The 22,038-nt window shown below is 39.6% G+C and overlaps 1 protein-coding gene and 1 pseudogene across 2 annotated transcripts; both read right to left on the bottom strand.

Annotated features, from left to right (window-relative positions):
• Positions 1-1,508: 1,508 nt before the first annotated feature.
• LOC120293368 (protein SRG1-like) lies at positions 1,509-4,151 on the bottom strand. 2 transcript variants are annotated; one of them, XM_039312515.1, is made up of 5 exons: positions 3,791-4,151; positions 3,444-3,677; positions 2,635-2,882; positions 2,071-2,395; positions 1,509-1,981 (listed from the first exon to the last, which is right to left on the bottom strand). In XM_039312515.1, the coding sequence occupies exons 1-5, from the start codon at positions 3,800-3,802 to the stop codon at positions 1,721-1,723; spliced, it is 1,080 nt and encodes a 359-aa protein (XP_039168449.1). In that variant the 5' UTR covers positions 3,803-4,151; the 3' UTR covers positions 1,509-1,720. The 2 variants fall into 2 exon arrangements, with proteins under 2 accessions (XP_039168449.1, XP_039168450.1); XM_039312516.1 differs by lacking the exon at positions 3,791-4,151 and having other exon boundaries at positions 1,509-1,978; positions 3,444-3,770.
• Positions 4,152-18,602: 14,451 nt separating this feature from the next.
• LOC120293369 lies at positions 18,603-20,911 on the bottom strand (annotated as a pseudogene).
• Positions 20,912-22,038: the final 1,127 nt, after the last annotated feature.

Here is a 22,038-nt window from a genome sequence, read left to right as displayed (position 1 = left end):
CAGTAGATGGGCTGATAAAATGATGTTCCTTATTTTAACATGTCGATACCCACACGCCTCGACCTAATTTTAACGTGTCGATACCCAAACGCTTCAGCCTAATTAGAGAAACTTTTTTCCCTCCCAGTGTAATACCCCAAATTTTACGTCCCACCAGAATTCAGATGTTGTAGTTTAGGATATTAAGGTCCTAGGTTTCAATATATGCCGACCTACAACCTCCTTGCATATCATACGCAAAATGTTGGCCATATTAAATTATTAATGAACTTGGCCAAAATTTTAATTTGTACCAGCTTAGTCCAATCAATCCAATTATGCTCGAAATCTTCTATTCAAATCAATCCATCGCTGGTCCAATGGAAATGCAATTAGGTGGGCTTATTACTATCAATGCTTTTAAAATTTATGTGTAGTTTTAACTAAAAATTTTGTTTGGGGGTCGGGATTGATCCCTAACTTTTTTATGCAGTTAATAACCAATTGAGTCACCAAAAGTGTCAACAAACACCTTCTCAAGAAACCCTCCCTATCTCCTAGCCACAAATTCGTTGACAAAAGACGGTGAAATCGCTGTTGCTTCACCATGTACGAAGCTACCTACGGTGAGATGCTGCCCTTGTGCACGGGAGAGAGGGTCGTGAGACAGTGGAGAGCCTTCATCAGCAACGCCAATAGAGATGATCTTGGCGATGAAGTGGAGCTCAGGGGGCCAAGACTGGCGTGGCGGACGGCGGCCGCGACAGACAGTAGGCAGAGAAGAGAGTGACTGGGGTGAGTAGAACAAAGATTACAGATTTTTTGATAGAGTGGATTACTAAGGTTCGATCTGCTTGCGGATAATTTAAAGGTTATGCGAACATACACCATGTGTTTGGTAGCAACGTTAACGCTGCAACCTTGCTGCAGCTAAATCTTGCCCTTTTGAAAAGAAAATGATTTGGCAAAGGAGAGCATATAGGTAGAATTGTGATCCTGGTGGGTTTCCTTAATGATTAATAAATAAATGTATACTTTAACTTGCATGACATTACTTTAGTTTTTTTTTTTTTTGATCGATGACATTACTTTAATTTTCCACGCCATTAAATGTGGACAATTTTCTGATACGAGTCTGGCTCGCATGATATCTGTAATTCATTAATTTAAAGAATCTATTGTTTATTTATCAAGGGGCTTACTTGTAGAAAAAGTAGGGTAATTGTAAAACCCAATAGTTTTGCCACACGAGGTCTTTGCAGTCCGCCACTTGTCAGGTCGCACTCGTCATAGCTGTTTTGAGTTTCAAATTTGGTCTAGTCTATTACTATCTTCTTTAGTCTTTCAATGACAAGGAAACCCCCTCAAATAAGTTAGTCCAAACTGAAAAAATACCCGTACACCATATAAATCCAATAAGGTAAGATGCAAGCGATAGTCTCATGAATTTCGGTTTGGCGCTAGCTGGGGATCAGGAGGATGAACATTCATCGCTCTACTAAAATGAAAAAAAAAAAAACAGAAGGGCGGAGCAAAAAATCAATGCCTTGGATTTTAGAAGACTGTTTGATAGTTCAGACAAGCAATAGATGAGAATCACAAGAAGTTTTTTCAAGTCATTATTGTCTTTCTCAAAAAGGACCTCCCTAAATATCAAACCGATATCATATAATCAGGTTGCATCACCATTCCACGTATCACCATTTTCACATCCATACTCAATGGATAGAACTCGGCACTTCTAGGTTTCGTTGTTCTGAACCCTCATGGCGTCGAGATAAGCTTTTCCGTTGAGCTCCCTTGATAGATAGCCCTTCAGATGTTCTGCCGCTGTTATCCTCCTGAACATTGCTGGGGTTTCCGAGGTGATGAGGCTCGACGCAGGACCGATCTCAGCATCCATTCTCGGACTGAAGAACGTTGCAATGGAGATCCTCTCCTTCACTGCATTCACTGTTGCTCGATGCTCGATGCTCTGGTAAATCCCATTTGTTATAATCTGCTGTCGGCCAATGAAGGGAAGGCTTTGAGTGTGAGACAATAAGTTATCAGTATGGTCAAATGTGGAAGTTGATGTTGCAATACTATTACCTCAACAACGTCTCCAACATTGATGATGAAAGCACCGGGGAGAGGTTTCACAGGAACCCACTTCCCATATTTCCTTATCTGGAGGCCCTCCATTTCGTTGACCTGGAGGAGGATGGTAACCGCGTCGCCATCAGAGTGAGAGTTGAGGCCCATCACGAGCTCGGGTTGCGGACACGGCGGGTAATAATTCATCCTCATCGATTGCAACCCATCTTCGAATATACCCTCAAGGTCCTTTGCTTCCATTCCTAAGGCCTTCGCCATGAGGTAGAGGAGCTTTATTGCTAGGGTTTTTGTTTCCTTCGAGTAGGCGTCCAGATCGTCTCTACCATGTAGACAATTTCATTCTTTAGGCGATAAAGGGGATATTTTGGAACATGCCACAAACTAAACCCCCAACAACAAAAAAGTTATTCACGTAGCAATTATATCATGTGTCATACTAATGTGATTTCACTTTTCTAATCAAGCGATTTTGTATTTTATGCATGTTCGCTTACATGGTACAAGTGTCACATGAAAGTTTTATGGTGTCTATGCATGTTTTGGCCCGAGAGAAAGAACCTGAAGGGAAGGGGGAGTTTGGGAAATAAGTGAGGCTTCCTCATAGAAGCAGGGAGAGTGAACATGTAGAAGATGTCAGCCCAATCAAGCTTTTGGTCTTCCGAGAACACAAAGGCCTGTCCGAAGCCGCTCGATTCGCCGTCTCTCTGCCAAAACTTCTTCTTCTCTTCCATTGGCATGTTGAACAGCTCTTCGGTCCCCTTCTTCACTTTCTCTATCAACTTAGGGCTCACTTCATGATTTATCAGCTGAAAATTATTAACACACCGCTATCACTCTCGATTCTCCCAGAAACAGGCATTCCTTTGAGATCAAGACAGAGAAAGCTCTGTCTCCTGATTGCTGAGTAATCAAGAGACCTTTATTCCAACATATATCAAGAAAGTTGCAAAAGATAAAATTGTCTTATTAGCATTCTCTATAAAAGAGACAATCGAGGAACTCAAATCTCCAAATTCATCTAAGTTCCCACCTTTCTTTTTCCGTTGGAAATCTTGAACGACCAATTTAGTGTTCTGGTGAAACAGGGCAAGGTGGCACAGAATAGTACATCTAAGTGTAAAATAAAAGCGAGAACTTAGATTTGGTAGGAGGTAAAAAGCGAGTCCAGGAAGCAAAACAAGGAAATTTCCGATGAAATCTCATAGGCCACACATAATTGTGGCTAAGAATTGTACATCTAAGTCTCCTTAGTGGCCCTTGCAGAAGTTGAGAATTAAGTGGATTTTAATCTCTTTCAATCAATGAACCCATTTTCTCTGATACTTTCTCAAAGCCTTAATGTTCCAAACGCAGAAGTTGTTTTGTACCTGAAAGAAGCCCCAGTCTTTGCACGCATGGTGCAGCTTCTTGAGCTCTAGCTTCGCGCAGTCCTCCGAAACCAACCTCCCCAAGTCAATCACGGGGAGCTGCAAGCCAGAACAAGCGCCCATGATCACGGGCTCTAGATCGTCGCGGACATATCTCTCCGGAACCGTGGTCGGGTTCTCCTTCATTATGTCTTGAACCCATGGCACGTGGAGCAACCTCGCTGGTATGTTCACCTGCGTCTCCATTGACAAACCCAGAGGTTGAGAAATCCCAGAGACTGATCATAGGTTGCTCTGAATGAAAGCAAAGTATGCTAACAAGAGAGAGAGAGAGTAGGTGACATTACACGTGCTTCCATGTTGACACGCTCGGATACGCTCAAACACACAGTCAATGCGTGTTGGATTTTCCAACACGTGGTTCACTCTTATCGACACGTTTTGACAAGTGTGGACGGAAGACAATAGAGGGTGGAGGTGAGGGCGATGGAGCATAGATGAGGCCGCGAGCGATAGCGAGCCCGTGACGGCGAGAGACGGCCAAAGAAAGTAGAGACTGAGGCGAGGGCTGCCACTGTGATGCTGTGATGGATTAGCGACGAGGCTACAACTGCGAGGGAGGAAGGGCCAGAGGTGAGGTGGTGCACGATTGTGATGAGGACCGAGAGCAAGCAGAGATCCAGAAGAAGAGGAGAGAAAGGGGGTCATGCGGTGAGGAGGAGGAGAAGAAGAAGGGCGCTGGATGAGAAAATATTGGGTGGTCCGGGACCACCACGTCAGCGTGGTCCCGGACCACTCATATGGCGCCACATATGAGGGGAGGGGCAAAAGAGAGAAAAAGGAGAGAGAGCGTCGAGAAGTGGGCCCCGGTTTTCGTCCTTTGTCTGCGCTCCCCATACACGTGGCGCCGTGTGAGTGGTCCGGGACCACGCTGACGTGGCGGTCCCGGACCACCCAATATTTTTCCGGCGCTGGATAGGATAGGATTTCTGAGAAGGAAACTCGAAAAAATTAAATAAATAAAAAAGGGGGATTCTGATGGACTTGGCGTGACTTTTCATTTTGGAGAGAGGGAGAAGTGACAGCTTGTTAGGTGGTGGGGAGGGAGAGGGAGAAGTGACAGCTTGTTAGGTGGTGGGGGAGGGAGAGAAAAGAAAAATAAATTTGGGGGTGGGAGGGAAAGAGACGAGGGAAAAAAAAAGGGAGTTGGGGGGGGACTCGTGGGGACTTTTTTTAATCAAAAAAGAAATAAATGGGATTAAAAAGTAATTTCAAAAAATTAAAAATATTGAATGTTTTTTTTTTTTTTGTCGGTTCTCTCTACTCTACGCCTACTCTACACTCACTGCAGACTTGTGTGCCCCCCTCTTGCGGGCGTGGGAGTCGCAACCCACTCTCCAAACTTACGCGTCCCTACCCCTCATCCCCCCTGAGAAGGTGGGGATTTGAACCCCTCACCTCCCCCTTCCATGTTAGAAGGGTGGCCACTGGGGCGAACCCAGTGGTTAAAATATTGAATGTTGAATGATGATAAATTTTGATCATTATATCATGGATTTATTTAAATAAGTTGATTCTAATTTCTTCTTAGTCATTAGTTTCATCAATAACGTGTCAGAATTTTCTATTTTTGAGAAATAACGTGTTGATATATTATGTCATGTTATATCACATATTCATGTCACGTGTCAGTGCTATTAAGTTTCAACTACAGGGATATCTCATTCTTTTTTGTTAACGAGTCCGTTCGTACTAGAAAGGATCCAGCGAGTATAATGGCCCATCAGAAAATGCTCTTTCTCCTATCGAATTATTGGAAAAATATGTAAACTTCATATCATATCATATAAAATTATATTGCATTACAATAAAGTATATTTGAACAGATGAGGTGCTCAGAGTATCCCTCTTGAACTGAATATTTTAAAGAACATTTGACCGGCAGTTGAGGCCTCTCACCCTTGAACAGTAAATCTGTGATCTATATATCACCTTTTTTTTTGAGAAAATAAAAACGACAAAACCGCATGGAGATTCCAGAGCGGGCGGTAGTATCCTGCGTAAAATCTGTCTGACAATTAATTTTAGAGAGATAATGTCTAACTACAAAACAGCCGTGTCTTGTGCACGCTTAATTAATTATTGTATTAATTGCTTCTCAAATTTTTGTTTTGATTAAAGTGTTTCCTTATGGACAAAAGATCCATATAAGCAATATTGGAATCATCGAAGCATGATTAGATTGGTAGGAACTTGTAGGTTTGGGGGCCAATACATGGATGGGATAGTCACTTATTTCGTTAATGACTGTCGAATTAAACTATAAGGGTCAAATTATCTCACCAGAAAATTGGGAACATGTAGTTGTCACATAAACTAGAGCAAAACACTGCACGCACTTGCATCGTGAAAATATGTTTTTCTATAAGTGGCTCTATCCACACCTAGGCTGATGGTTCATGAAAAAGTGAGTGTCCAAAGCTCTCAAATCAACAGCGGATAGGACCGGCTGTGTAAAGTGCTCTTTTATTTGTTTACACTATTGATGCGTGCTCTAATCTTCCTCTCAATCAACAGGGTCACATGGATGATTCAGGGGTTGTGTAAATGGAAAAGAATGGACAACCTACAAGCCAACAATTTTAATTCAAAGAACTAATATGATGTAAGGTAGATCTCCTCTAGTATGGAGCATCTAAATTGGAATATGACACAGTTAAGATTTGATTAAAAGACGTTCATAAGCCAACAAAAGCTAGCTAGCTAGTGCGAAGGTATTGCGATGATGAAAGAGCGAAATTAGCAAGACCTTGATATTCCAACGTGGAATACCAGAAAACTCGACACCTTGAAGCTTCCTCGGGGTCGTTTTTTTTTTTTTCAAATGTAAGACCAGATTCCTCGTTATCGGGAAGAAAAAATAAAATAAAACAAAGTTTTGTTCCGTAAATTGAGAAATATATAGATGCTCCCAAAGCACCATTTGTACCCGAACGAATTTTCTCCTGGCTAAGTCTTACTAAGTAATTGTTTAGGAAGAAAATAAGGAATTTCATGCTACTCGTTTTTCAAGTGATTGGTCTAATTAATTTTAAATAATGTTTGCATGCACATGTGTATAAAACTCAAATACTAAAAGAAGTAAAAAAAGTCTCATATTGGCAGTGTCATGTCTAGTGTTAATTTCCTCGTTTGTAAACTCTTCAAAATGATTAATAAGATCATTGTACATTTAGCATCTCACAAGAATGGGCAAATATTTTATACTAGGGACTACTTAGGGTGCAATAGTCGCATGATTGGCTTAGAATAACCGGGAGTACACATTTTTTAATGGCCAAGCCAGTCTGTGTCATCCATATTATATTACGTTATTTTTTATCTTCACGTAATTAAACTAGAACAATGCCTCGGTGTCGTGTACGTCGGGTCTCTGTTGACAAGAACGATAATTTAATATTTGAATTTTAACTTGGTCGATATTGCGCATAAGTGCATTAGAAGGTTTTGTTTGATATTATGTGAATATTGAATAATGAAGAAGTTGAACAGTTTTATAATGGTGGGAGTGCAGAACAAATACGGGCCACGTAAATCCTACTATTGTTTTTCTCTATTTCTTACTTATTTATCCATTTATTATGCGATTATGGTCAATTACACGGCGTTCTTCCTACAACAGCTAATATTTTCAACTGTAATCTTTGATATCATTACACATTATAGCATGCAACGAAATTCTCCAACTTAACATGTTCGAGCACAAGGTGATCCATAAATTATTAGGCATAAGCCTGCGCTTTTGTGCATTTTGTTAGTCAAATTATAATCAAAACAATGCATGTAATGTCTAACCATAAAACAGTTTAATTTAATGTATGATTACATTTTAAAAATCATACGTAATACATTGGTTTTATGCATTTCAGCAATTTATAAAAATAAATTCGGCACCTATTACATTTATTAGTTCTTTACCATGTCTTAGCAAACGAATTAATATTTGTTATTTCTCTAACTTTATTAAATGTATTTTTAATTATGCTAGAAATTAGTAACGGACAATAGGGGATCTTGAACAGAGAGCCCGAGGAGTGAAGTAATTAGCAGGTAATTACATGACAACTAATCAGAAAGGCAAAATAAAATCTCAGATGTTGAGTATAGTTTATTTGTAATAACGTATAGTCCCTGCAGTTGTCCTGAGTTTGGAGAGTTTCTATGGGTTTAAAGATAATTGAAATTCTTGGTTATTTAGTGTGGCCCAATGTCCACACATTTCCATCATGAGCCCCATCATGCCTGAGAAGATGGAAGCATAAGCACCTCTAAAATTAATATGTTATGTGAGATGAAAGGCAAAGCTATTTTGACATAGCGAAAGAAGGTGGATAATATCAATATAGAATCGAAGTTGTTCCACAAAAATGAGCATGAACTTTCAAATATCCAAAGTTGCGCTAGAATAGGGAAACTCTCCCAATTTTCTTGCGAGTAATCTGCAAAGCAACAATTTGTAATACTGAAGAGGAATCATAATTATCCAATTAACGTAGAGATGTTAAGGTATCATGTATTACTCGATATGAAAGTTCAATTATTAAATGAGTTATCCAATTAATGTATGTCGCGACCTCTTTTTTTCCGGCGCCCGCAATCGGGTACGAGCGCCTAAGGAGGCTAATGGCTCGGCTAAATTTAATTATGCTCGGACCCTCCCAAGTCCACCAATTCACGACTTTAATAGTCTGAGTTTTTTAACCTGTAAATCAATTTTTAAATTGGAGTCGCCACTAATCGATTTGGGGTGGGTTGATTAGAAACCCAAGTGAAGTATCGGGAGAAATACTCACTGCTGCGCAACTAGAGAAATTAGGATCGGGGACTTGATTACACTAGTTAATCACTAATGCCCTTTTCGGTACCTAATCTTGTTTAAACCCTAAGGCTTTTTGGATTTTTGAGAGATTTTCCATGCATTTTGGGAGGAAAACATTTTTGAGTATTTTTCTCATTTTTGGACACAAAAGGGATTTTTTTTGGGGTTTTTTGGTATATTTTTGGAAAAATACAAGTCTTTTTGGCTTTTTCATGAATTTTTGGCTTTTTGGATTTTTGGCATTTTTTGGAAAATATGGAATTTTTTTGATTTTTTTGATTTTTCGAAAAATAAAATATTTTTTAATATTTTTCAAAATATTTTGGAAAATAAATTATTTTTGATTTTTTTTTAAAATAAAATTTTATTTATTTATTTAAAATAAAACTTAAAAACCAACCCGGGTCGGATCCGTGGTTTGAGCTAAACTTAAAAGAGTATGTAGCTCTTGGAAGTTGTTGTTCACAAATTTCGTGGATAAAACAATAACTAAGAGACTTTGGAATTGAAGATTCATGCATGGAGATTAAGCGTGACAACACCAGCGCAATCAATCTCACCAAAAATCCAATTCTTCACTCAAGAGCAAAGCATATAGAGATTCGACATCACTTCATTAGAGATCATGTTCAAAATGGAGAAGTTTCGATTCGGTTTGTTGACTCAAAGAACCAACCTGGCGAATATATTCACAAAGCCTTTGGAGAAAAATCAATTTGAAATCATCCGTTCCAAACTCAACATTTTGAGGTTTGAAGAAGTTAAAGTCTAGAGACTCTCAGACTCAGACAAACAAGATTTTGACTGTAAATTATTCTCTCTCATATTAAATCTCGGAAAGGTACAATCATCTATCTATAATTGATTTTTGCTACTTTCAAATGTCCGTGATAAGTGCAATCTTTCTTTTTCAAAAAGGAGTTAATTTTAAAATGGCAGTTATCTATTCATTTTTAAAAAGGCAGTTATTTTTAAAGGGCATCTTTTACTTTCCATTACGACGCTTCGTATGTCTCTCTTCGACTATCTTATATATTGTTGTTTCTTCTCCGTTTTACTCCAAAAACCCTAAAAAGCATCGATCTTCCACTCTGTTTTCTTCTCTTGTTTAATCTTCGAAAAAAGTTGTCATCTTTCTTGGGAAAGTCAAGCTTGGAATCTTTCAAAGGCGTGAAAGATGTCGTCTCAAAGGAAGTCTTCGAGGATTGCAAGCGGGGGACCGCAAATGCGTGAGGGGCCTACGCACTTTGATCTCACCGAGGAAGAAGAGTCTCCCACAAGTCAGCAAGAGCCCACAACATTCTCAGCAGCGTCATTCTCCTCCATCTAGTCCACATGATGATGTTCATCGAGAAAATGAAGAAATCATCGAAGGTGAGATCCGTAAGAATTCAAAAGCCTCTTTTATTTACAAGCTTTATCGTGCTTTGAAAAGAGGTGGAACTCCATTGAACTACATCGATGAGTTTCTTAAGGACAAAGGGTATGAAAATGAGTACATCTTTTTACGAAATATGGAGCGTTTGGGAATTGCCCATGCGGGGTTGGCAGAAGAAACCCTTGCTAATATCCCAAGTGATTCGCGTGTTGGAGGGCTGAATCAGCCAAATGGGAATGATGATGATAAGATGTACAGTCAGTTTCAACCGAGAATGGGTGTTGCGGCAAAAATTCAGGGAAAAAGGACAAACTTGTTTCGATCGGAGGAACAAAAGCTTTTATACTCTAAGTTGTTGAAGCGTGGGGTGATAAACCCTAAAAGTGTGGATTTTGATTTCCTTGATGCTGTGAATGTCAATTTGAGGGAAAAATTCAGTCTTCTTCAACTTGAGCAGTTTTGTTTTGATTCTACAAAAGCCTATGCTGAATTCACTGCATATTTCTATTCGAATATCAATTTCTTGGATGCGAATAGATTCTCTTTAGTGTCCGAGATCAAGACTTTGTGGTGGATGTAGATATGTTGGCTGATGTCATTGGGGTTGAGAGAGGGAGATATCAACCTATCAATGTCTCTATTGCTCGTGCTACGTTGGAACTTGTTAAGGATAGAAGAATAGAGGAAAAGATTTCCTACTTGAGGATGAGTGCAGTTAACATTCTGCTTCACAAGATTGTCATTAATTGCCTCAGACCAAAATCTACTTCAAAGACTAATGTTTCAAACTCAGAGGCAAAGCTGATGTATGCCATCATTGCTGGGAAAAAGTTTTCTCTTCCTCACACTATTATGCTCCACATGTATAGAGCAGTGGTGAAGGACAATGGTCAACTTCCTTATCCAGCTCTTGTGACAAAGTTATTTAGACATCTGAATATTCAGCCTCTATGAATTTTCTGTACTCGATCTTGTGATCAAATGGTGGTGGGACTGAAAATGGTGACTAAATGAACTCAACAAGGCGTTGGAGAAATTCAAGGAGAAAACCTTTATCAAAACTCATCAAACCTCTTCGGCTGCAAAGAGAAAAGGGAAGGAGCCCATGGTTGCTCCATCCAAGAAAAGAAGAGCTCTCATCGTTGAGGATGAAGATGATGAGGAAGACATCACCATTTTCGCAATGGCATTGAAGAACCCGAGTCGCCTGTTCGGAATCAACGAAACGGCAAGAGAAAGACTCAGAACAAAGGACTGGAGAAAGAGAAGATGAAGAGAAAGAAGCAGAGGAGAAAGAAACAAAGGAGAGAGAAGCTGAAGAAAGAGATGCAGAGGAGGAAAGAGGAAATCAAGAAGAAGGAGAGCATGAGGAACACTCTTCTCCACTTGGAGGCATGGAAACAGGGGGAGACCTTGAGAAAAGAGGAATGTCCTCATATCCTGCTACCAGTGAGGGAGTCAGTCGCTCTCCAGAGATCCATATGACATATATGCCTCTCACTTTCCCGAGGAGGGACATGATGTTTCATCGCCCAATCTGCGTGACTATGCTGATTTGCCATCGTTGCCTTTACTCCATCCGATCGTGCGAAGCCGATGCGGGCGATAATTCAGCAGATTTTCGCAGAATTCTTGATGTTCTCTTAGAAATGCGGGGTCAGATATATGCTCTGAGATGCGAAGTTCAGAATTTGCAGAATACAAGTCAAGCTTCTTCAGTTTCTTTGAATGATCAGATCCAAGCCCTTTCTCTTCAGATTCAAGCAAATGCTAAGGGTGAAGAGGTCGCTCAACTGAAGGAAGAGTTGAAAAAGCTAGAAGGCATTGTCCAGTCAATGGGAGATTTTCAGCTTGTTCGTGTTCCCAAGCATTCCTGAATCCATTCTCTTTCCATCTCAACCGTTTTTTTATGATGACAAAAAGGGGGAGAGATGCAAGATTTGAAAACTTTGAACTTGAACTTTTGATTTATTTTGATGTTTGTTTTGTTTGACTTGACTTTTGTGTCTGGATGTGAACTGAATTTGGATTTGGGTTTGACTGCTTATATTAAGTGCTATTGATATCTTATGAATGGCTTTACTCACATGAAAGACTAACCTATTTTTCTGTGGTTGCAGATTCTAGTGTCATCATTAAGCCATTTATCTTTATGAGATATCCATATTTGCTTGAGTAATGTTTTGCAGGTCAAAGTTATCCAAATCTGCAGGAAAGTTTTGTCACCATCAAAAAGGGGGAGATTGCTGGAGAAATCTTCCTGGAGTATTTTGAAGCTGACAAAACGTTTCCATTAGTCTAGTCTGAAGATTTGCAGACTCTGCTATTTAAAGTCTGAAGACCTTCGGACTACCAAACTCAAGACTCAAAGTCTATTATCATTGACAGTTTCTAATCCGTTGAAAAAGGACTATCCAGAATTGGGTGTTTCATTAAGGATTTGACCTTATCGACTGGAGAAGATCTCTTGGCTGGATATGACATAACAGATTCCTTTATTCGAATCAAGATTGATTAAGGATTCAATGATTGGCGAAGTATATTTGGAAGGTTCTACTTATGGAAACCGAGATCCTGATTGTATAGGCGAGCGTGGATTAATGGGCTATCGACATGTTCCTTTAATAGCTCGAATGATCTTTCTAATTGATTCCGTCCAACGGGTAGATTGGAGGAATTCCTTTGGTAAGTGCCAACGGGTATGATGGCATAAAGAAGTATATAAGAAAGACGTTCCAGTTGTTCGAGAGGGTGCGCGATAGAAGAATTTCAAAGTCCGAAGCTCCTTGTTCTTAGTCAATTCCTTTGCTAAGCGAAATCTTGTACGCAAAGAGAGTCTATATTCGTGAGAAACCTTGAGGAAGTGTAGTAGAATATCTACCTTTGTTGAAGTCCTCGACCCGCAACGAGATAGAGGAGGACTTATTCAATCACATAGTTTGGGCTCCTAGAATATGGCGCCCCGTAACATCTCTTTTGTTCATAGTGAAATCCAGCCGGTGGGCTATCGGTGCGGAAGAGTGGACGTAGGCTTAGAATAAGCCGAACCACCGTAAAACTTGTGTTCAATTTTCTCTTCCCTACTCTGTTTTACTTTGATCATAATTCATTTTGTTAACCAAAGGAGAACTTCCTTTCTATTGTCTCGCTTAGTATTGCTCTCTTATCTCGAGAAATTATTTTTACACCTATTCACCCCCTCTAGGTACTTATACTAGCTATCTCGGGATGCCCCACATCAACAGATGCCGGTCGTAGTGGAGGCTAGGCTAATGGTCCTTTATGGAATACTGTATAGGTGTAGACGTTCGTGCTGGCGGAGTGGGACAACACCCGGTTATGTCGGATGACCGCCAACTGTTGAGTTGTTTGTGGTCGATGGGTCATAATAATTGGGATATGCTTGAGTGATTGAGATAGCTGCGCCTTATTATGAGATAAAATTATGTGGCATGGAATGAGACATGTCATGACGATTTTACCTTATAATCGGAACCCCTATGATTGATTGATATATGAAAATGATGTATTCCAGTTATTGATTACGCCTTTTGCGTCGATAAATATATATGTGATGTACTAATGTGCAAAAACGTGCTGAGGTGAGGTAAGTCTTGTGTGATGCCTATTTTGGCTACATCTAGATGGATTTGCGTCCTTATCGAAGTTTTGGATTTTGACTCACCGAGATTTTATCTCACCCCATTGTAGTTAAATATTTTCACATCCTTAGTATGGAGAGGCGACCGGTCCGTTTTGGGGTTCCATTGGATATGGACTATGAGTCCACTTTTTCCCTATTATTGGGACCGCTTTGACTCGTGAGTTAGTGATGACCACGGTTTGGGTCAATGAGGGCCTCCTTCACTTGGTACCTCATTGCTTCAAGGCATGGTTCCTTAATGCGATTAACGGGGCCCGAGGAAGAGTCCTTTGTAGGTTTTGACGGACCTACTGTCGAAACCGAGAATAGGGAGGTGGCTGACCCCATGGACATCAACATCCTGGATGGTGTCATGGAGGATTCGAACCCCAGAGGCTGAAAGGTCTAGAGAGTAGGTGGCTTAGTAGTCTCTTTTTTTGAGATAGACCTTTTGTACATTAGCTTGTAGGACTAACTCGGTTTGTTTATAAAGTGTGGTTTGTAATAATTGGTTGTCCTACTTTTACTATCCCTGTGTTTGATTGTTGTCTAGGGTTTATTAGTTCTCTTCTGCATGTTAGATATTTTAGTAGTTTTGAAATATTTATCAGAAATTATGATCGTCATGAAAGTCATCATTTTTGTAACGGCTTTTTAACGGTCATATAACGACTTTCTAATGGTTGTATAACGGTCGTCTAACATCTTTACAACTTTTGATTTATTACTTCATAAACTCTTCATTATTTTATAACGGTCATCTTTTTAATTACCAATTGATTTATGACAATCTCCTAACGACTCTCTCTTTTTCTTGTTTCGATATAAATTAAACTTCAAACCACAATCCTTGTAGATACAACGTGTTCTCATATCTTTCCTTTTCTTTTTGTGGGGTTATACATAAAAGTTGTTTTATTTCATTCTAATATTCAGTGCGGAGTATAGAGGAAGGTCTGTTGTATCTTGGGAGGATAGCCGTTGAAGCCTTACGAACCGAGTTTCTTACTTCGAGGGATGGAATTATCCTTAAGGATAGTGTTTGCATGCCTCATACATTTCTTTTATTTTCTAATCTTTTGTAATGTATTTCCAATAATTATTATTATTTTATGTATTCTAATACTTTTTCCAACGATCTTAAGGATAATTGCCTTATAGCTTTCAAAATTGGAATTGATGGTGCTTCCACCGACCTTGGAATTGAACAAGGATTTGAAGATGGTGAAGGGCAAGAATCACATATTCTTGGGTGGTTCATCATGGGACGGTATCAAGCATTAACACAAAATAGCTTTTGGTTGTTCTGGTAAGGTCATTGAGTTTCAAGTAAAGTTGTTTTTTGGAAACTCTAAATTAATGCTTGAAGGCGTAATTGCCATTTTGGCGCGTTGTTTCCACATTTTGAGAAATCATCATCACATAGGTCGAGATCCTTTCATTCTAACATTTGAAATTTGGCGTCACGAGCTTGTGTGTTCTCTTTAGATTTGATTTGATCTTGTTAGACATATTCCATGAATGTGTGCTCTTATACTTTTACGGAAGAGGCTTACAGATTTTCAAAATTACCTATTTAGAAAATCTTTAAAAATGGCATAGTGATTCCATGTGGCTACTTAGAAAGAAATAGAAAAGGAAAACCATAAAAGAAATGGAAAGAAATTGGGCTAATATTTCTTTTATATATTTATTTTTATTTTGGGACTTCAATACCTATACTTTTTTTTTTTTCCAATAGAAAGTTGGATGTGTGTAGGCGTTTTCTCTCTCAAGTTCGTGATTATTTTAATAATCATCCATTTAGGATTGGAAATTGGGGCACTTCGCTATTACTCAAAATAGTTTCTATTTGTCCTTAATTCTTCCTATTCTCATGCTAAAATTTGTTTAATGTACATTTATGAAGCCAGTTTATAACTGTTTTTATTTGCTATTTAACTTGTCTTTGCCTCCACCTCTACAAAATCTTATCGAGCTTGCCCATGTCGGACTAGGTTATATATAAGTATTTTCAGCGAAACAATGGATGCTGTCATGTGGGATTTCTATGTTTTACCACTAGAATTACGCTCTTTTTACCTTACATTATTATGCTTATAAATTTTGAAAATAGGTGTCATTTGACTTTGGAACAAAATTCTCTAGTATTCCTCATAGTGTTGTCCCATCATTCTTGGGAATATGCTAGAGTGCATACAATCATTAGTCGATTGGTGATGTCCATGCCAATATGCTTAAGTAAGTGTAGACACGAGCTTGTGTTGGTATTTGGTGGCATATCTTTATTCATGCTTGCTTGGGAGTGCAGCATGGGCCTCTATCTATGTATATGCTCATACATGTGTTGGTATTTGCTGCATGACAATGTGTATGTTTGATAAATACATGAAGATATGATAATTCTCTCTTGTTCAAGCACATATAGAACTTCTCTAGTATTAGAATTGTGGTAGATTCTTGCCTTCTTGACGATGTGGAATTATGCTTGATGGAAGGGGAATGGAGACCCAATTTAGCAAGTACAAGTTGAGAGAATAATTGGGCGACAACTATTCAATTGACTAATGATGCACCCCAATATTTGTCATTAATTACTTTTATGACTAAATTAGCGCAATCAACAATTTAGTGAGTATGCCTTTTGCATCCTGCCTTTTGTGATATATTTATATTTCACATTTTAGTCATTTAAATGTTGCTTAAAAGAGTTAAAGTCTACTTTGAGTTTTACATGTGTAAAACATTGTTGGCATTATATTTATGACTACTAAAGTTTTAGTCCAAACATTTTTCTTGTCAAAATTGTCGTGATTTTATTCCTGAATTTATTAGTTTCACACTTATGTTTGAAACAACCAAAGAGGTTTACAATTTATAATAGTCACAAATTTATGGGTTAAAGATTATAATGTCTCTTTTGCAATGATTGAATTTTTCATGCATAGCTTTTGATATAATTATTAAATAGTATTTTATTGCATAATTAAATTGATTACATATTTTGTATTGAGTATGCATTGTTGAGACATTTTTGGTGATCCATATATAACACTCAGAGGAAGTCTTATAGTTATTTTGTGAATTTATTAATTCATTTGGATTTCTGCTAACCTCTAAGTTCTGGTTAACATTTTGGAACAACATGTACTATTGACAGTAGTAATGATGTAAATAATAATAATAATAATAATAATTGTAAGAATATTTACTTTGCCAATTTATGTTGAGTATCGCAGGTCGTGGACTGGAGTTGAGAGGGAACAGCTACTGGGCGTGACCGGCGAGGACACAGGACACTGACGTGGCCAGTAGGTGCAGGTGGGTCAACGATCACTGGTGCGTTGAGGCTTGCCGCCAGCGTTGCTAAGGAATGCTCGGAGACTTGCCGGTCTGGCGTATGGAGCGACGAGGTGTGCGGATGTGAAGATGCAAGACACGTCCGAGAACTGCAAGAATATCACTGTTGTTACTTGTTCTCTCTGTGCGAATCGTGGATGTTGCAGCAACGGAAGTGGGTCTTTCTTTCCCTCTCTTTTCTTTTGTTTTTCTCCTCTGGCTTTTTTGCGTGTGGAGAACGTGAAGACCCTTTGCTCTCAATCTTGAACCACGTATGTTGAGCCTCTTCTCGAGTTGTGGATCTTTGGTGGTTAATGCGTACCTCACCACAACGTAGGAGCTCGGAAACTCCCCACAACGTAGGAGCTCCAAAACTTCACTAAGGGTCGCCCCACATGTCAGTAGATGCCCCACATGTCAGTAGATGGGCTGATAAAATGATGTTCCTTATTTTAACATGTCGATACCCACACGCCCGACCTTTTAACGTGTCGATACCCAAACGCTTCAGCCTAATTAGAGAAACTTTTTTTCCCTCCCAGTGTAATACCCCAAATTTTACGTCCCACCAGAATTCAGATGTTGTAGTTTAGGATATTAAGGTCCTAGGTTTCAATATATGCCGACCTACAACCTCCTTGCATATCATACGCAAAATGTTGGCCATATTAAATTATTAATGAACTTGGCCAAAATTTTAATTTGTACCAGCTTAGTCCAATCAATCCAATTATGCTCGAAATCTTCTATTCAAATCAATCCATCGCTGGTCCAATGGAAATGCAATTAGGTGGGCTTATTACTATCAATGCTTTTAAAATTTATGTGTAGTTTTAACTAAAAATTTTGTTTGGGGTCGGGATTGATCCCTAACTTTTTATGCAGTTAATAACCAATTGAGTCACCAAAAGTGTCAACAAACACCTTCTCAAGAAACCCTCCCTATCTCCTAGCCACAAATTCGTTGACAAAAGACGGTGAAATCGCTGTTGCTTCACCATGTACGAAGCTACCTACGGTGAGATGCTGCCCTTGTGCACGGGAGAGAGGGTCGTGAGACAGTGGAGAGCCTTCATCAGCAACGCCAATAGAGATGATCTTGGCGATGAAGTGGAGCTCAGGGGGCCAAGACTGGCGTGGCGGACGGCGGCCGCGACAGACAGTAGGCAGAGAAGAGAGTGACTGGGGTGAGTAGAACAAAGATTACAGATTTTTTGATAGAGTGGATTACTAAGGTTCGATCTGCTTGCGGATAATTTAAAGGTTATGCGAACATACACCATGTGTTTGGTAGCAACGTTAACGCTGCAACCTTGCTGCAGCTAAATCTTGCCCTTTTGAAAAGAAAATGATTTGGCAAAGGAGAGCATATAGGTAGAATTGTGATCCTGGTGGGTTTCCTTAATGATTAATAAATAAATGTATACTTTAACTTGCATGACATTACTTTAGTTTTTTTTTTTTTTTTTGATCGATGACATTACTTTAATTTTCCACGCCATTAAATGTGGACAATTTTCTGATACGAGTCTGGCTCGCATGATATTTGTAATTCATTAATTTAAAGAATCTATTGTTTATTTATCAAGGGGCTTACTTGTAGAAAAAGTAGGGTAATTGTAAAACCCAATAGTTTTGCCACACGAGGTCTTTGCAGTCCGCCACTTGTCAGGTCGCACTCGTCATAGCTGTTTTGAGTTTCAAATTTGGTCTAGTCTATTACTATCTTCTTTAGTCTTTCAATGACAAGGAAACCCCCTCAAATAAGTTAGTCCAAACTGAAAAAATACCCGTACACCATATAAATCCAATAAGGTAAGATGCAAGCGATAGTCTCATGAATTTCGGTTTGGCGCTAGCTGGGGATCAGGAGGATGAACATTCATCGCTCTACTAAAATGAAAAAAAAACAGAAGGGCGGAGCAAAAAATCAATGCCTTGGATTTTAGAAGACTGTTTGATAGTTCAGACAAGCAATAGATGAGAATCACAAGAAGTTTTTTCAAGTCATTATTGTCTTTCTCAAAAAGGACCTCCCTAAATATCAAACCGATATCATATAATCAGGTTGCATCACCATTCCACGTATCACCATTTTCACATCCATACTCAATGGATAGAACTCGGCACTTCTAGGTTTCGTTGTTCTGAACCCTCATGGCGTCGAGATAAGCTTTTCCGTTGAGCTCCCTTGATAGATAGCCCTTCAGATGTTCTGCCGCTGTTATCCTCCTGAACATTGCTGGGGTTTCCGAGGTGATGAGGCTCGACGCAGGACCGATCTCAGCATCCATTCTCGGACTGAAGAACGTTGCAATGGAGATCCTCTCCTTCACTGCATTCACTGTTGCTCGATGCTCGATGCTCTGGTAAATCCCATTTGTTATAATCTGCTGTCGGCCAATGAAGGGAAGGCTTTGAGTGTGAGACAATAAGTTATCAGTATGGTCAAATGTGGAAGTTGATGTTGCAATACTATTACCTCAACAACGTCTCCAACATTGATGATGAAAGCACCGGGGAGAGGTTTCACAGGAACCCACTTCCCATCTTTCCTTATCTGGAGGCCCTCCATTTCGTTGACCTGGAGGAGGATGGTAACCGCGTCGCCATCAGAGTGAGAGTTTAGGCCCATCACGAGCTCGGGTTGCGGACACGGCGGGTAATAATTCATCCTCATCGATTGCATCCCATCTTCGAACACCCCCTCCAGGTCCTTTGCTTCCATTCCTAAGGCCTTCGCCATGAGGTAGAGGAGCTTTATTGCTAGGGCTTTTGTTTCCTTCGAGTAGGCGTCCAGATCGTCTCTACCATGTAGACAATTTCATTCTTTAGGCGATAAAGGGATATTTTGGAACACGCCACAAACTAAACCCTCAACAACAAAAAAGTTATTCACGTAGCAATTATATCATGTGTCATACTAATGTGGTTTCACTTTTCTAATCAAGCGATTTTGTATTTTATGCATGTTCGCTTACATGTTACAAGTGTCACATGAAAGTTTTATGGTGTCTATGCATGTTTCGGCCCGAGAGAAAGAACCTGAAGGGAAGGGGGAGTTTGGGAAATAAGTGAGGCTTCCTCATAGAAGCAGGGAGAGTGAACATGCGGAAGATGTCAGCCCAATCAAGCTTTTGGTCTTCCGAGAACACAAAAGGCCTGTCCGAAGCCGCCCGATTCGCCGTCTCTCTGCCAAAACTTCTTCTTCTCTTCCATTGGCATGTTGAACAGCTCTTCGGTCCCCTTCTTCACTTCCTCTATCAACTTAGGGCTCACTTCATGATTTATCAGCTGAAAATTATTAACACACCGCTATCACTCTTGCTTCTCCCAGAAACAGGCATTCCTTTGAGATCAAGACAGATAAAGCTCTGATCTCCTGATTGCTGAGTAATCAAGAGACCTTTATTTCAACATATATCAAGAAAGTTTCAATAGATAAATTTGTCTTATTAGCATTCTCTAGAAAAGAGACAATCGAGGAACTCAAATCTCCAAATTCATCTAAGTTCCCACCTTTCTTTTTCCGTTGGAAATCTTGAACGACCAATTTAGTGTTCTGGTGAAACAGGGCAAGATGGCACAGAATAGTACATCTAAGTGTAAAATAAAAGCGAAAACTTAGATTTGGTTAGGAGGCAAAAAGCGAGTCCAGGAAGCAAAACAAGGAAATTTCCGATGAAATCTCATAGGCTACACATAATTGTGGCTAAGAATTGTACATCTAAGTCTGCTTAGTGGCCCTCGCAGAAGTTGAGAATTAAGTGGATTTTAATCTCTTTCAATCAATGAACCCATTTTCTCTGATACTTTCTCAAAGCCTTCATGTTCCAAATGCAGAAGTTGTTTGTACCTGAAAGAAGCCCCAGTCTTTGCACGCATGGTGCAGCTTGAGCTCTAGCTTCGAGCAGTCCTCCGAAACCAACCTCCCCAAGTCAATCACGGGGACCTGCAAGCCAGAACAAGCGTCCATGATCATGGGAGGCTCTAGATCGCTGCGGACATATCTCTCCGGGACCGTGGTCGGGTTCTCCTTCAGTACGTCCTGAACACATGGCATGTGGAGCAACCTCCCTGGTGTGTTCAACTGCGTCTCCATTGACAACAACCCAGAGGTTGAGAAATCTCAGAAACTGATCATAGGTTGTTCTGAATGAAAGCTAAGTACGCTAACAAGAGAGAGAGTAGGTGACACAGTTGTGTTTCAGCTACAGGGATGTCTCAGTCTTTTTGTTAACGAGTCCGTTCGTACTAGAAAGGATCCAGCGAGTATAATGACCCATCAGAAACTGTTCTTTCTCCTATCGAATTATTGGAGAAATATTTAAACTTCATATCATATCATATAAAATTATATTGCATTACAATAAAGTATCTTTGAACAGATGAGGTGCTCAGAGTATCCTCTTTAACTGAATATTTTAAAGAACATTTGACCGGCAGTTGAGGCCTCTCACCCTTGAACAGTCAATCTGTGATCTATGTATCACTTTTTTTTTGAGAAAATAAAAACGACAAAACCGCATGGAGATTCCAGGGCGGGCGGTAGTATCATGCGTAAAATCAGTCTGGCAATTAATTAGAGATAATGTCTAACTACAAAACAGCCGTGTCTTGTGCACGCTTAATTAATTATTGTATTAAATGCTTCTCAAATTTTTGTTTTGATTAAAGGGTTTCCTTTTGGACAAAAGATCCATATAAGCAATATTGGAATCATCCAAGCATGATTAGATTGGTAGGCACTTGTAGGTTTGGGGGCCAATACATGGATGGGATAGTCACCTATTTCGTTAATGATTGTCGAATTAAACTATAGGGGTCAAAATATCTCATTAGAAAATTGGGAACATGTAGTTGTCACATAAACTAGAGCAAAACACCGCATGCACTTGCATCGTGAAAATGGAAGTAAGTAGAAGTTCAATAATGCAAGCCGGGAGGGTTTTTACAATCACTCGAGAGTCCCGAAAGTGAGAATTGAAGTATATCATGATGAAACGTTGTGACAGGCTTACCAAGGAGTCAGAGGAGTAATGATTCCATTTGAGGTTGTGGTCGACAAACTAACGAAGTCGGCTCACTTCTTGGTAGTACGAAAGGATTTGGACTTAGACAGACATGCAGAGTTGTATGTGCGTCAAATAGTTCGTCTACATATAGTGCCAGTGACAAATTTATATTAGATCTAGACCCGAGGTTCCTAGTTTTAGCAGAACAGTCAGATGATTCCTTCTGAAGCAATGCATTGTAGAGTGTGCAAAGCGCCAGTGTGTTGGGATGAAGTCAGGGAAAAAAAGATCACAGGCTAGATTTAGTTCAGAGCCAGTAATTGTAATTGTCGTGATTAGAG

The sequence above is a fragment of the Eucalyptus grandis genome, chromosome 5 (genome assembly GCF_016545825.1).
Source record: "Eucalyptus grandis isolate ANBG69807.140 chromosome 5, ASM1654582v1, whole genome shotgun sequence".
NCBI classification, from domain to species: Eukaryota; Viridiplantae; Streptophyta; class Magnoliopsida; order Myrtales; family Myrtaceae; genus Eucalyptus; species Eucalyptus grandis.
The sequence above is the reverse complement of the archived record's forward strand: the minus strand, read 5'-3'. Positions and strand labels throughout refer to the sequence as shown.

What these genes read in the sequence shown, in the direction of transcription:
- LOC120293368 (XM_039312515.1), bottom strand. An exon ending in AAGACTGGGGCTTCTTTCAG is followed by an intron (nt 2,883 to 3,443) that starts GTACAAAACAAC and finishes AATAATTTTCAG; the next exon opens with CTGATAAATCATGAAGTGAG. An exon ending in ATGTTGGAGACGTTGTTGAG is followed by an intron (nt 1,982 to 2,070) that starts GTAATAGTATTG and finishes ATTGGCCGACAG; the next exon opens with CAGATTATAACAAATGGGAT.